This window comes from Pagrus major, chromosome 4 (genome assembly GCF_040436345.1).
Source record: "Pagrus major chromosome 4, Pma_NU_1.0".
Lineage (NCBI taxonomy): Eukaryota > Metazoa > Chordata > Actinopteri > Spariformes > Sparidae > Pagrus > Pagrus major.
The window spans coordinates 38,206,670-38,221,601 of record NC_133218.1 but is presented as its reverse complement, the minus strand read 5'-3'; the positions used below and the strand labels follow the sequence as shown (position 1 = coordinate 38,221,601).

At 42.6% G+C, this 14,932-nt stretch overlaps 1 protein-coding gene across 1 annotated transcript; it reads left to right on the top strand.

The window, feature by feature from the left end:
• Positions 1–490: 490 nt before the first annotated feature.
• Positions 491–13,434, top strand: LOC140994482 (para-nitrobenzyl esterase). Its single transcript, XM_073464124.1, has 10 exons — positions 491–581; positions 1,603–1,873; positions 2,046–2,466; positions 3,986–4,093; positions 5,343–5,539; positions 7,210–7,409; positions 7,487–7,545; positions 9,123–9,290; positions 10,840–11,067; positions 11,180–13,434. Exons 2-10 carry the CDS (start codon positions 1,610–1,612, stop codon positions 11,320–11,322), a joined length of 1,788 nt encoding a protein of 595 aa, XP_073320225.1. The 5' UTR covers positions 491–581; positions 1,603–1,609; the 3' UTR covers positions 11,323–13,434.
• The last annotated feature ends 1,498 nt before the right edge of the window (positions 13,435–14,932 follow it).

Sequence of the window (14,932 nt, the reverse complement as noted above, 5' to 3'; positions counted from 1 at the left end):
AGTTGGCTTCATGTATCACATCTAATGCTGAATTTACAAGAAGGCACCAATGATTTAGAATTTATCGTAGAAAAAGTTTCACAATGTTTATAAAGTTTCTCTAAACTCAACAATCTTCAGAATTGTGCAATTTGTAAAGGGAGTCTGGTGATAATGTGGTTACGAGTTTGCTCTCTTACATTAATACATGAGTCACAATCATCTAATGAGATCAGATAGAATAGTAGAAGAGTCACAGGGGACATTTTACTGCACTGTGTACTTTTACTTTGAGTGCTTTAAGTACATTTTCCTGATTATAATTATATACTTTTACTCAAGTAACTTTTTCAATGACTTTAACTTGTAAGAGACTGTTCACAGTGCGGTGTCAGTACTTTAACTGAAGTAAAGGGTCTGAGTGTTTCCTCCACCACTGACAGATGGTGGCCTGTCCTCCAGATTAGTGTACTGTCCCTTTAACTGTAGACAGATAAGATTGAGGGCATGCGCACTGCGCTCCGCCCAGACACCAAACTAAATGCGTCAACTTTAGTTTCCACCACTTTCTTCTTCCATGTGTTGTGTGTTTACAGGACATGGTGAGTAACTGACTGTGTGTGTGTGTGTGTGTGTGTGTGTGTGTGTGTGTGTGTCTGTTTCTGTGCGTCGAGCTGGACCAAGTTTTGTTTTTGAAAGGAAACTGCAGGAGAAGTTTGGTTTGGGGCTGAAAACATGAAAGCTGCTCGACGCTCGTTACAGCAGTAAAAATGAGCGTTTTATGAACAGAGTCTGGTGTGTTGAGTTTGTTTGGACAGTTTTCAGTTAATGACAGACTGCTGACATTCAGACGCTGCTGGTCGTGTGACTGTCAGCAGACTGATGAGTATCTTATATAACATGAGTCCTTATTAATAATAATAACAATAATAATAACATGTTGTGTGCAATGCAGAAATGTACATTATTGTATTATTATTGACTTGACTGCAGTCTGACTCTCTCTCTTCTGTTTCCTCTTATTGTTCCACACGTTTTTTTTCTGCTTCCTTTTTTTTGGGAAACGTGCGTGTGCGCGCGCGTGTCCTGGCCCAAAATTATACAACACAACAGGGTGAACACAACAGAGTGAACACAACAGTGTCCAGTGGTGGAGGAAGTACTCACATCCTTAACTTGTGTGTTAGCAGCAGCACACAGTGAAAATACTTCAGTACCAGATATTGTTGTCGTCGGGACGTTAGTGCTGTAGATGTTTAAACATTTAGCTGATTCACAGCTTTTAAAAATCTTCCAGAAGTATTATCAACAAAATGTAGTTTAATTATGAAAAATAAAAGCAGTGAGTGTATTATTTTAATTACTACGATATAAAATATAATATAATATAATCTTTTGCTTGGATTATTATTACGATTATTATGATTTGACAGTATTTTTCCGCTCCATCATGTTACACAATATTTATCACCACATCTCATGTGAAGCCTTCAGAAATGTGAGGACTGGATGGTAAAATCAAATATCGCAGTATTTTTTGTAGATATCGATGTTGTGACAGTTTTCTGCAGAATAAATCAGATCGGATGCTGACCTGGAGTTTTCTCTGTTCCTGTGTGTCAGAGTGAAGATGAATGAGGATGCGTTCGAGGTCCCGGAGAGGACGGAGTACCGCTACCTGGTGCAGGAGGAGGACGAGGAGGAGGTGCAGTACGTCCGTCACAGACACTACATCAACCCCCTCCTGGTGCTCTCCAGACGCTGCATCTTCCTCATCTGCCTCAGCGTGCTCGCCCTGCTCTCTCTCGCCACCTACCTGGGCTACGTGGCCCAGACGCTGCCGCCGGGCGTCGCCCAGGTGACGACTCACTGCGGAGAGTTCAGAGGAAGACACGTGAGTTCAGACTGTGAACGTCATCAAGACACTGACTCCAGTTTCTTTACATTCAGTCCATCAGCTGGGAACACGAGCCGCCCTTCACTTCATCTTTTCTGTCCCGCAGGTTGAAACAAGACAAACGTGTGTTTGCTTTATTTAACGTCACTTTTGAATCCTTCTCTTACAGAAGAATGGAGCCTACTCCTTTAAAGGCATGCCCTACGCCGCTCCGCCCGTCGGTAACCTGCGTTGGGCCCCTCCGGCCGAGCCGACGTGCAGGAGCGGGGTGATCGATGCCGGCCGCTTCCGCAGCATGTGCCCTCAGATACGTCCGCTGTCGAGCACGGGGAGGGTGATGGGCCAGGAGGACTGCCTCTTCATCAACGTGTGGACGCCCACGCTGCAGCCCGACGCCAAGCTGCCCGTCATGGTCTGGATCCACGGAGGATACCTGCACATGCTCAGCGGAGGAGAGCGGGGATACGCGCCCACAGAGCAGCTCGCGGCCGACACAGGAGTGGTTTACGTCAGCTTCAACTACAGACTCAACGCCTTCGGCTTCATGGCGCTGGAGCTGCTGAGGGAAGGTTCTCCGAAAAACACCTCAGGTCAGTCAGAGCTCTGCTGAGGTTGATCTCAGGTCAGGTGTACTGGAGACGGATGATGTAAACACTGCTGTGGGGTGAAGTTGAAGTTAGGTGAGCAAACATCACGAACTGATGCCTGAGAAGCCTGTTAATCAAGCTGCACCCGAACACTCCTCTGTTTGAGCCACAGTACACACTAATGAAACACTGTAAGCAGACAGACGCCTGTTTTTAAACCCAACAGTCGAACTACGTTTGTCTTTATGTACCGAACATTTGCAACAAGGCTCCTGCACCTGTAAAGGGAAGAAAAATGCCACTCCTGCCCACCTACACATATCAAACAGCCCAACATCAGATCTTATTTAGCTGCACTTTATGCTAAGGTTTGCTCCCCGGGGCTTTTTCCATTTCCAAGTCTATATCGTAGGCAGCTGGACAGTTTCTTGAAGACCTTTCGCTTCTCTTCAGGCTTCTTCCGTTCCAACATATCTGGAGGGGAGTTGCAGGGTTTTAAACTCTGTGTGGGAGTGTCCTTACAGAGTCGTTAAGGACGCGTGAGCTCTGAGTTTCAGAGTCGTTTGGGCCACTTGTGGGTCGTTGAAGGCCGGTTAAGTCAACAACCTCTTGGATGCCTTCGGTACAGCACCTAGAGTTACCATGACCCGGATGACTGAGAACCTTCATCAACATTTACCATCTTCATGTTTATCCACACATGTACGTACGTCTGTGAACATGAGTATTTGAAAATAGATTACATGCTTTCATTCATGCCGTCGTACTGATTAACTGAGAACTCGTGGGGATGTAAGAACAGTGGGGAAGATTTATTTTTCATGCATTTAATGGCAAATTAATTAATTTAGTGAAGCGTTTCTTTCAGTTTTTATTTTTATTTTGTCGGTTTCAATCCTAGAGATATAAAATTAGGATCAAGAAGTTCAGGAAGTCGTTCTAGTTGTTGTTTTAAGAGCTCATATGTGACTGTTTCAGTTCAGTGTGTTGTGGTAAAGAAGTTATTATAAGTGTTGTGGCCGTTACTTAAACAGGCTGTTGAAATATTTATGGTGTTTACATCGCGCTCCCAGTCCGACTGAATGTCTGTATGAGTCCACACGTTTCCATTAAGATGTGAATACTTGATGAATGTTAATGTGAGTCAGATAAATGTGAGTCCGTCTCTTAAAGTTAGTTTTTTCCTTCACTGTGAGACACAAAATGTGAGTCGAGCTGCATAATTTCTGTTACATAATCCAAATCTGCCGCTGTGACCTTGATGTGAAGCGACCCGTTAAACGAGCGAGCCTCCCGTGACACGATGGCGATTTTCATCTCCCGGGCGCAGCTCGTCCCGCGCTCACATTTCTAATTTTGAATCCTCCTGATCTCGTGGCCCAGTTACTCGCTCCCTCAGCTTGAAAAGAGTTAAATTTAGTTCAAGCTACAGTGAGCTGGTTCTGTTTCTGACAGAGGAAATGGGACGGCAGAAACAAGGCCACATAAAAAGCAGGTTTCTAATCGATCCACTTCTCCACAGGGAACTATGGCTTCCTGGACCAGATCGCCGCTCTGAAGTGGGTCCAGAAGAACATCCACCTGTTCGGAGGAGATCCCGGGAAAGTCACCATATTTGGACAGAGCTCAGGTACGAAAACAGTAAAATAAATTGAGGTCTCGTTACTGTCAAACCTGGAATAAAGTTTCTCTGTCTCCAGCTGCTGTAGTGACAAAATCTGTGCTGGAGCTCAAATCTGCCTCCAGTGTGTCGGTCCAGAGTCACGGGCAAAGAAACGAACAGAACAAGTTTCAGCACCACTTGTTAAAGAGCTAGTAAAGACAGGGGACACATAGAAAAACAAATATAATTAATCATATTTCGATCAAACGGATCCTGAGGCAGAGCGAGCTTCTTAAAGGCTGCGGTGTAATAAACTGTAACTAAGTATATTTACTCAAGGACTGTTGAGGTACTTTCTACTTCCACTGCACCACATCCCGAGGTTTTGTTTTTTACTTTTTACTTTAGTTACTTTTAAAAATCAAAATGTTCACATACAAAACGAGAGCTCGACTGTTACTCGACTTCTGGTGCCGATGCTGCTACACACACATTTTCTGTCAGATCCCTCGAGTGTGCTTATCAATCAATCAATCAATCGATCGATCAATCAATCGATCAAGCTGCAACCTTAAGAATTTAAAAAGGCTATTTTATAATAATGAGTTTTAAAAGGTTTCATGGACGCAGATACTGATATATCTGTGAAAGGCCGATATCTTCGGCCCATCAATATATCAGCTGGGATCCATACAAAACATAAAAAACTTTTTAAACTTGATGAATTACAAAGAAATGAAATTACTCAACAGTATTTAAAAATTGAGCTTAAACAAGTCAATTAATGAAAAAATAAAATGATGAATGAATGAAAATAATAATTAAATGTAACCTTAAATACAACTTTATAAATGAGCTCGTCCTCATCCAGCCACAAGAGAAACATTCTTTATTTTTTACACACGACGGGCAAATATATAGACGATAAACAATTAAAGTGATCAGTGATGATATGATGATATTTGATGATATGATGAGAGTTCAGGAGTCGAGATTATCTGGAGCAGTTTCAGAGACGCTGTCGGGCCGGGTCAGCGTCCTCCAGCTCCTCTCTTATCTAAATTCTTCTTGTTATGATTGAATTACTTCCTTGTTCTGTGGTCGGGTCAGATCCACTTCCTTTATTCCTTGTTTCCTTGTTTTGATCTGCACGAGTACGATTACTGCGTTCAGATTCAGAAGAGTTGTACAGAGGAGGGAAATAAACCAGAGTCTGCAAAAAGTGATTTAAAACCAAACGAGGACTCTGACGGTCTGACTCGTGTCTCTGTCTCAGGTGGGACGTCAGTGTGGACCCTGATGATGTCACCGCTGGCGAAGGGTCTCTTCCACGCGGCGGTGGACATGAGCGGCTCGTACGTCTACAACGCCACGCTGGAAGAGGCCGAGTCCGACAACCTGGTGTTCCTGAAGAAGACGGGCTGCGGAGACCTGAGCTGCCTCAGACGTCTGTCCATCAGAGAGGTCCTGCAGGTACGACGCGTCTCCACTTCCTGTCCACTCAGCTGGAGTCGTCCTGTGAAGCGTATCGGAGCAGAGGGGCGGTCGAGTCATTTGGAAAAATCTAATAACACAAAATACAGCACGGCAGTTATTCTCTTTAATTTTCCCTTCAATATTTGAGGCGTTCATAAAATATCTGATTCACAGCTCGTCTTTATGACATAATGGGACAGTTTGATAAATGTTTAAAATTGCTCAGATGGATCATTTTGTCTCCTCCAGATATTGGAGCACCTGAACGTTTCTAATTTTCCTGCGATCGTTAATGAAGAAAGCGGACACTAAACTTAATGAAAGAATTTCAATTGTTGAACTTTTTGTTTCTCCAGAGGCTGAAAACCTCCACAGACACGTTCCTCACCTCCACTCAGACACCTCGTTAAGATTTATTCAATAAAAGATTTTCTGCAGAGAAGAAAAGTCATTTTAAAAAGAGCTTCATTCAACATAAACGTCAGGATGAGTTCTGAATAATGTATTTTATGAAATGAAATAACGTCCGAGCTCGGTTCAGAGCAGAACTTTAATAATTACATCGCTCATTGGACTCTACGTTACTGTTCTGTTGCATCAGGTGGACAAGAGAGTTTAATTTAGCTTTTATTCAAATGTTTGATTTCATTTATTTGTGTCAGGAAATAAACCAAGAGTTTAGTTTGTTTATTTAAAGGAAGTGAAATATTCCAGATTTTCCAACGAAAAGACAAAAAAAAAAAACAGCGATCGATCAATATGTTTTTCTCAGGGCCAGTATTGATTATAGATCAATAAGGAGATCATGAGCTACTCAGATTACTGTAAATAAGTCAAGTTTTGGGGTAATTGTACTTAAGTGTTTGAGAGAAATACTTCGTACTTTTACTTCAGTTTTATTTTTATATTAGTAGTTTTACTGGTAATTGAGTAATATTCAGTAATGTAACTGTACTCTTACTTGAGTACAGATTTTCAGTACTCTCTCCACCACCGTGTGTAACCAGTCAGATGGTGATGTGGGCGGGACATTGAGTGGTGACTACAGAGGAGTTTTAAATTAATTTATTTTATCAGCAGTTAGTCACAAAAAAGTACAGATAATCATAAAAATGCTGAATATCGTCTCTGATAATCCATAAAACCAACAGTTTGAATGTTTCTGTCCACTGATTGCTGGTTTATGGAAAAGTATTTCTTTCTACACTCGTTTGAATTATTTAACTATCGATATTATTTATTAATGTGACCTTTCTGTGGCCTCGGGCCATAAACACGAAATTAAAATCACAAAACGTGGTTCCACACAGGAGGAGACGCAACACAAAGAGAGGCTTTTAAAGTCAGACAGAGATTATTACATATTTATAACAATAATATGAAAAGGCTGGTGTGTGTGTGTGTGTGTGTGTGTGTGTTTGTGTGTGTGTGTGTGTGTTGTTGTGTCTCCTCAGTAAAATGTGATTCTGATCTGAAGGAATACACAAACAAAAAAACATTGTTTAAATCCAGTCTCTGAGGCTTCTGCTCGCTCACATCATCAACAAAGTCTGGAAAAAAAGCATAAACATCAAATTAGCCGAACTGAATATGAGCTCTGTTTCCTTCTCTGCAGCTTTGATCTAAAAGTCCTCAGAAGTCACTGAACAGACTCTGTTTGTCCTCAGGCCGTCCCGTGGCAGGAGTACCCGTCCTGGGCAGCAGACGATCTGGTCGACCTCCCCGTCAGAGGGCGCTTCATCGGCCCGGTCGCGGTGGTGGACGGCTACGTCCTGGAAGCTCCACCTTTTGAGGTGTGGGAGCAGAAAGGAGACTACAGCGACGTTCCTTTGGTCGTCGGGACGACGGAGCAGGAGGTGGACTTCAGGTGAGAGCTCGCCTGGTTCAGCTTCATCGCTGTCGGTCGGTACTGTGATCAAACTGACCTCCGTGTTTCCTCTGCAGCCCCGCGGCTCCGAACATCTCCATGTGGACGTGGGAGGACTACAGCTGGTTTGTGACAGGTAACAGGACAGTGATGATTGTAACACTGGTGAATGGCTTACAAATGTGGGTGATGGTGGTTGACAGCAAACTCCACACTGTTGTGTTCTCACATAAGCGGCGTGAGGACTCAACAACAACAAGAGCATTTATCTTTTATTAAATTAGCAGCAACAACCCACGTACACACACACAGGCCCCTCTGACGGTGCACCTCGTTTAAAGTGTCTCATATTTGGATTCAATCTGAATTAGACACTTTTATTTACACTTGGTCACATACTGTGTGTGTGTTCGGTGGCCACTTAATGACTCATGCATGTTGGTGTTGGCCCTGCTCCGGTGCAGCGGGTGGTGATAAAGCACCTGAGGCTGAAGAAGATAAACAGTTTAATTAGCTAGCTGGTTATGCAAAGTGCAAAATGAGGTCACACTTAAAGACACCGTACTTCTGTTCGTGTGTTAACTGTTCACTTATCTCCTGAAGCTGGAGTAAGATTGTAGAAACCTGCAGAAAATAAAAAAGCACAACTCGCTGACTCACGTAATAAATTGCTTGCAGGGTGCTGAATCCTTCTCATAGAGAATAAGCAAAAAAGAACCTGTAAGCTGTAATTAACACACCTGTGCAAGCTACATTTTAAATGTTCCCAGCCCAGAAAATCCCACCTGCTCTCTCCAGGCCTCCGTCCAGAGCCTCTCCTCCTAAACACAAACGTACTCTGAGGGTTTTCATCAAGATGCATCATTCCCTGACAAATTAACGGAAAAATCTCACATTGTTAAAGAAAGTGAGAAAAAAATCCTGGCTCTGTCCGTTTATCTGGATCAGCACTGACAGTTAATGGGGTCTGTTCTGGGCTGGGACCCGTCCTCCATCCAAGTTGGGCGGAAATGTAGATTTTGTGAAATCCTGCTGACGAACAACAAACAAAATGTTTTAATGTAAAAAAATATGAATACAAATAATCTGTTTTCTAGCAGAATCTGTCTCTTTTCTCTTCCTGTACGACATATATTCATATTTCTGATGACTCCTCTTGAACTCGGGGACATTTTCATTTCATAAATATGAAATGAAATTTTGAGATCTGCAGAAATAAATAAAGACAAAAAACCATTTAGACCAGTGGATTTAAGATTTGATGCATGATGACATGGTACACAGTGCAGGGTTACACAGCACTGCACTGTTCTCAGACACTCTGCAGCACTTAGAGGAGCAGAGAGACGACTTTGTTCATTGCTGGTCCGGGCGTTCATGTTAGCATGTTGTGCTAGCTGATGTGCGCAGAGAGCAGCTGAATATTTAATGAACATTGTGTGCTGCGGTCTAGTTTGTGAAAATGCCTTCAGCCGGGGGAACAGCGTCTCCTTTTAGAAGAAATGAAAAATGTCTTCAGAGTCATTAAATTTAAATCCAGACTCAACAAGAAGTGAGTGAAGTCATCGAGGTGAAGCGGCGCTCCAACACGGAGGTAACAATCTGTCCTCGTCCAAACATGGAGGCTGTTGTGGACGTGGACGTCAGTCTACTTAAGGACGATGCTGTTGTATCTGTATGAATCTCAGTCCCGTCTCTTCTCTCCTCACACAGATAAACTTCAGGCCTTCAATGAGAGTCTCCCTGCAGCCGCGTTGAAGCTGTACCCGACCTCCGCCCCCTGCCCCACCACGGACCGCTGTCCAGAGAGGGCCTACACCACCATGGTGTCTGACATCAGGGCCACCTGTCCCAACAACGACCTGGCTGGGAGGGCTGCAGGTAAACTCCATTCACACTCACACTGCCTCTTTTTTTTTTTCGAGGCGGGAGTATTGCGGCGATATTCTGCCTCGCCGTCTGTGTGAAAGTTACTGATCCGCCGGCAGAGGTAGTAACACAGCTGCAACAGAGGCGAGACGACGTCTGTGTGTAAGGGGGACAGGAGTGAGACGGTCTGATGGCGTCCGACAGCTTAACAGATCCTTCATCATCATCATCAAATAAACACAGTTACTGTCTTTAACCTTTACAGACAATAAAATCACCTAATTTAATGAGGAAATGTCACCGTGACGGTCCGACAGAAAACTGCCTCCCTCTCCGGGAGTGAGAGCCAGACAGGGTCGTCTGTTTACTGATGGTGACTGTGATTATTATTCTTCTCTTTGTCACTTTCCAGGATGCATTGTGGGTCAGGATCTCAATCACAACACTTGATAACAGCATCCATATGATTATAAACCGCTGAGACATGTTTAGATGTAGAAACCTTCCAGATCTCAACGTCATGATGTGAACCGCCACGTCTGTTTTGCTTCTGTAACACCGGCACACTGTATGAAATGACGCACCGAGGCGGCTTTATGCCGGCGCTGCTCGGCTCGGTGTGAATGAACAAAGACGAGTCTTCGTTTCAGCGCCAGAATCTCTGTCTGATAACAGTGCTCACACCCGAGGTCAGATGATCTGTTTCTACAGTTTCTAAGAGTAAAAGTATCGGATGCAGTTTGTTTCATTCGGACTAACGAACGTGAGCCCACATCCTTCTGTTTATCTGCTGCGGCTCCTCAGTGAGTCTCGGTGCAGCAGGATGGAGCTTCATGGAGGTTTTGGTGCCTGTGGGGCTCGTTAGGCTCAGTCAGTGGTGAAGCTCTGAGTAAACTGACATTTCACTGTTGTGAGAGGAAACTGCAGGGCATCCTGGGTGATTCTGCTGCTGCTTCACTGCGTTCTTTATGTCGCACAGACTCGTTTTCCTCCTCTTTCAGAGTAACAGCCGATCTGGTCTGATGATGAATCAGACTCAGAACAGAAACATCTGAATATTCTGTTTCCTGAAGCTTCTCAGACAGAATGAAGTCAACAACAGCAACACGTGATTCTGTTTTCTTTAATATCTCATAAAAATAATCAAAGCCACAGTGAACGTGTCTGACACCATGAACACACACACACACACACACACACACACACTCCTGCTGCCACAAACACTCACCAGAGCACCACATGTGGATTAATCCGCCGCTGAAAGTAGTCCCTGACAAATGCACCGTTTCCTCCTGTTACTGATATTTGTGAGGCTTTTTTAAAGACAAATATAAAGAATATAATAACTGGAATATAAAGAATATATATGGTCAGTAGTGAGGTTTCTGTGCATTATTGTGTTTTGGAAAGAAGGATTAAAAAAGGATCACCAGAAAGATCTTAACTCCTGATTCTGATCCGTGAGCTGTGAAGCTCCAGAAGTGTTGTGGCATGGAGGGAGGAGATGACTGGATGTTCAGTTCCTTTAAGCTAACTGTGTTGAACCTCTGTCTGTCTGCAGCGGCCCTGAACAGTCCGGTGTATCGATACCTGGTGACCCACACGCCGTCAGGCCCGGTGAACGTCTCCAGCGACCCGCTGTCGTTCCCCAGCCGCTTCTCCTTCCACTGTCTGGACATCGTGTCTTTCTTCGGCGGGCTGGAGTTCATCCTGGGGAAACCGCTCTCTGCTGAAGACAAGAACTTCCAGAGTCTCCTCACACGCCACCTCGTCAACTTCGCCAAGACAGGTTCGGATGCTTCCTGCCTCTTGAATAGCTTCGACCTCAGTGCCGACTAATGAGGATGAAGATAAAGCTTTAACTAATGACTGATGACGCTCCTCCTTTCTCTTTCCTGCAGGTAAGATGGAGGCTGAATGGCCCGAATACCCATCAGCCACTGCTCTCCTGTCCGACCGCCTGACGGTGGTCCAGGACTACTCGGCTGCTCGGTGTCAGCTGTGGAAGGAGAACGGCCTGTACGCCTACGCCTGGATCAACTGAGCGCGGACTGACGGCGGCGTTCAGTTACTCTAATCACTGAGCTTAATTAAAGCCACCGCCTCGTTACACTGAGGTGATGTCACACAGCAGCTATTTGATTGGCTGCGAGTTTGAAAACACGCCGCCAGTGAAACGTTTTGTTGGTTTCAAGTTGCTTTTGAGTTCTCTGCTTAATTTTAATTATCATGAAGTATTAATAACAGTCATATCTGTGTTTAAATATCATTTAATTAAAGGGTCAGTTCACCAAAAGTACAAAAACATCTTCTATCTGATAGTTTTGGTGTTATTTGTCCAGGTTTTCAGATGTTTCTACGACTCAGTACAGTGAAAGTGAATTTATTTAGAAATGATCCAGATAAAATTCAACAGACATTTGTCTTTCCAGAAATAATGTTCTGATCCAGATAATCCACAAACCTTTCATCTGGACATCAAAAATAGAAAACTAAACTCACCTGAGCTTCTTTGTAAGCTACATGCCACTATACAGAGGTGATGAAGTATTTTTCTTGTTTTGTTATTTGGGTGAACTGACCCTTTAACAAGACGGAGGTCTGGCTGCACGACACTGAAGTGACTGTACGTCAAACTGGGAGTCGGGGAAAGAGTGAAGGAGCATCGAGACCAAAGAGACAGAATCAAAGATTTTAAAGAAAATGTTGTTTTTTTATGTCGGGTGAGTGTGAAGTGTCTTCATGAGAAAGTTTTACAGGAAGATTAATGTCCAGAGTCTTTAAAGGAATATTTAGTAAGTTGTCTTTGATTTGATTGTCAGCAGAAACTCAGTCGAAGTCACCGAACACAGCGAGTCAGCTCCATCTGAACCCTCTGCTACACCCAACCAGGTGTCGACAGTCCTCCAGTAGAAGTTCAGATACTCCTTTACTCCAGTAAAAGTAATAGAGTACAGGCTCTGAAATGTACTCAGAGTATCAGAGTAAAAAGTCTCCCTCTGAAGGACATTTGTGGTCAAAGCTAACTGAAGCTCACGTCATATTAATATAATTCAGAGACTATTAAAGTTAAAGGTAGAGTCAGCAGGATTTGTCCCAGCTGTTCCTGAACGCACCACAAAGATAGTTGATAGTTGAGTCTCATTCCCAGGACGTCAAACAGCCACATGTTGGGTTGGTAAAGCGTCCCGAGCAGCAACAAAGAGAGAAAATAAGAAACTCTCTGCAGATACGAGACACTAACACGCCTTTTCTCCCCATTCCAGCCTCCCTCTCTGTCTGTTTACGTCTTTGAGGAGGAGAAAGTTCAGATGTTTGTGTTCAGATGTAGAGAGGGAAAGTCACAGAGAGACTCAGGTACAGTACAGATACCTGAAACATCTACTGAAGTACAGTAACTAAGTATTTATACTTTTATACCATCGACATTATGAGTTGTGACTGAAACCTCAGCGTGGAGACTAAACACTATTTTCTGAATAGTTCACATCAGCAGCAGAAGTCACGCAAATTAAATGAAGATTTGCTTCATCAGTGTAAATACGATGTTAGTAAGAAATAAAATGCATCATTAAATATTCATTTTTAAATCACTTGACTATATTTCACCCTTCGGGCGCTCGAGCTGCTCGTTGGGCTGTGACGCAGCTGCTTCCTGTGGACGTCGGTGGTTCAGAGACAAACTGGACTCGCGTGTCGGTGATTTCATGACGACTGAGAATCTGAATTCAGGGAAACGTTTGAAGTGAGAAGAGAAAGTGAGACGATCTGTTTAACCTGTGAATCAGACGTTTGTGTTGTGAAGCTGCTGTTTGCACTGATCGTTCGTCACCTCGACGCTCGGCCGCTCAGTCTTTTGCACTTTTCTCGTGAACGTGTTGCGTTTTGTGTTTCACAGCAGTCACGTTTGTCGTCGGCTGAACCAAGTTAACGTTTGTTTGTTTCTGAAGCTTTTTTCACTGTTTTTAATTCACACATTTACATCCAGCTTCGTCGCACCCAAATCACACGTATTGATTATTGATGTTTATTCTTGTTTTTGTTTACTTTTTTATGGTTTGCCAGCAGTGATTATGCTCTGTGACATCGTGCTCTGTTGTGTGTTGACGAACTGATATTTGATCACTTTATACGCTCAATAAACACATGAACAGTTTTCATTTCATTATCGTCACTGGATACTGAGCCGAGTTTCTTCCTTTTCAGATTGTTTTAATGACATAAAGAGGCTTTAAGCTGTAAAACTGTTCAGTATTTAAAAGGAAAAAGCAAAAGTTGAGAGAATTTTAAAGCTTTAACCTAATTTCAGTTTTGTTTAGAGTATCCTAAAGTCATACTCAAGTAAAAGTAAAGATATCGTGTTAAAATATTACTTAAAAGTGAAAGTATCCAATATTACATGTATTTAAGTATCACAAAGTACAGGTAAAAGTCAATTAAACATGTATTTACATGTGTATGTATATATAATGTACACTGGGGGGTTGACTCATCGATTTGGCTGATTTTTGGATCCAATATTCAGAATTTTTCTGTTAATCAAATCAGAGTTTTTCTAAATAAATTTAAAAATGTGCTGCTTTGTCTCTGATGCAGCATGTAATCTATAAAGTAACTAGTAACTTAAGTTATCAAATAAATGTAGTGGAGATGAAGTATGAAGTGGCAGAAAATTGAAATACTCAAGTAAAGTATTTGTACTTCAGTACTTGAGGAAATGTACTTAGTTACATTTCACCACTGCCTTAGTTTTATTTGCCATCCTGTTAATCAAATTAAAGTAATAAAAAATAAATATTTGAAAAGGTGAAGTAACAGCAAATAAACAAATAAATATATAATATGTGAATTAAAACATGATAATTGTAACATTTAATGGAGTTTGGAGGCAGAACAGTGAATTTTATCATCGAAAACAAAAACCTGAACAAAATATTTGTATTTATAAAAGTCACGTTGGCACAATTATTTAGATTTTGTCGTGTTTTGGTCTCATTTGTTTCTTCACGTCTCTTTTAGCGTCGGTCTCCTCAAACAGCTGCTCTCCACATCAGAACGATGACAAAATAAAATATCTCAATAAAATTAAATAATGTCTTTGTTTTATTTCTCAATGTTACTTCACCAGCGCCGACACTGAAAAATGAAAAGACATAAACACAAATTATTTCATTTTATTTTTTATTTATTTTGTATTTTTTGTGTTTTTCAGCCACAATCTTCTAACTTCTTCTTCATGTTTATTCTTCAGTGACTTGACTTTATTTTTTTGTCCATTGTCTTTTCTACATTTTTCTATTTTTCATCTCTCTTTATATTTTTTATTATATCTTCAAATTATTTTTTAGTACAGTTTGTTGTTTTGCAGATTGGATCCAGTAGCCTTGAACATCATGTTCATGTGACATCTTCACCGCTCAGCTGGGTCATCGTGTCGCTGCAGTCCCGCGTCTGTCCAGCAGATGGCGGCAGGAGAGAGCCCTGCTGAACCTGTGTGTGTGTGTGTGTGTGTGTGTGTGTGTGTGTGTGTGTGTGTGTGTGTGTGTGTGTGTGTGTGTGTGTGTGTGTGTGTGTGTGTGTGTCTCCGCTCCCTCCCGGCTGACTGGTGCCACGCTGCGGCGCCTGCTCAGTGCGCCTCCGCCGCTGCTGCTCGG

Bases quoted from the DNA above. Each gene is read 5' to 3' on its own strand.
- LOC140994482 (XM_073464124.1), top strand. From the start codon at position 1,610: ATGAATGAGGATGCGTTCGAGGTCCCGGAGAGGACGGAGTACCGCTAC. The intron at 2,467-3,985 runs GTCAGTCAGAGC...ACTTCTCCACAG, and splicing joins TTCTCCGAAAAACACCTCAG to GGAACTATGGCTTCCTGGAC. The intron at 5,540-7,209 runs GTACGACGCGTC...GTTTGTCCTCAG, and splicing joins CCATCAGAGAGGTCCTGCAG to GCCGTCCCGTGGCAGGAGTA.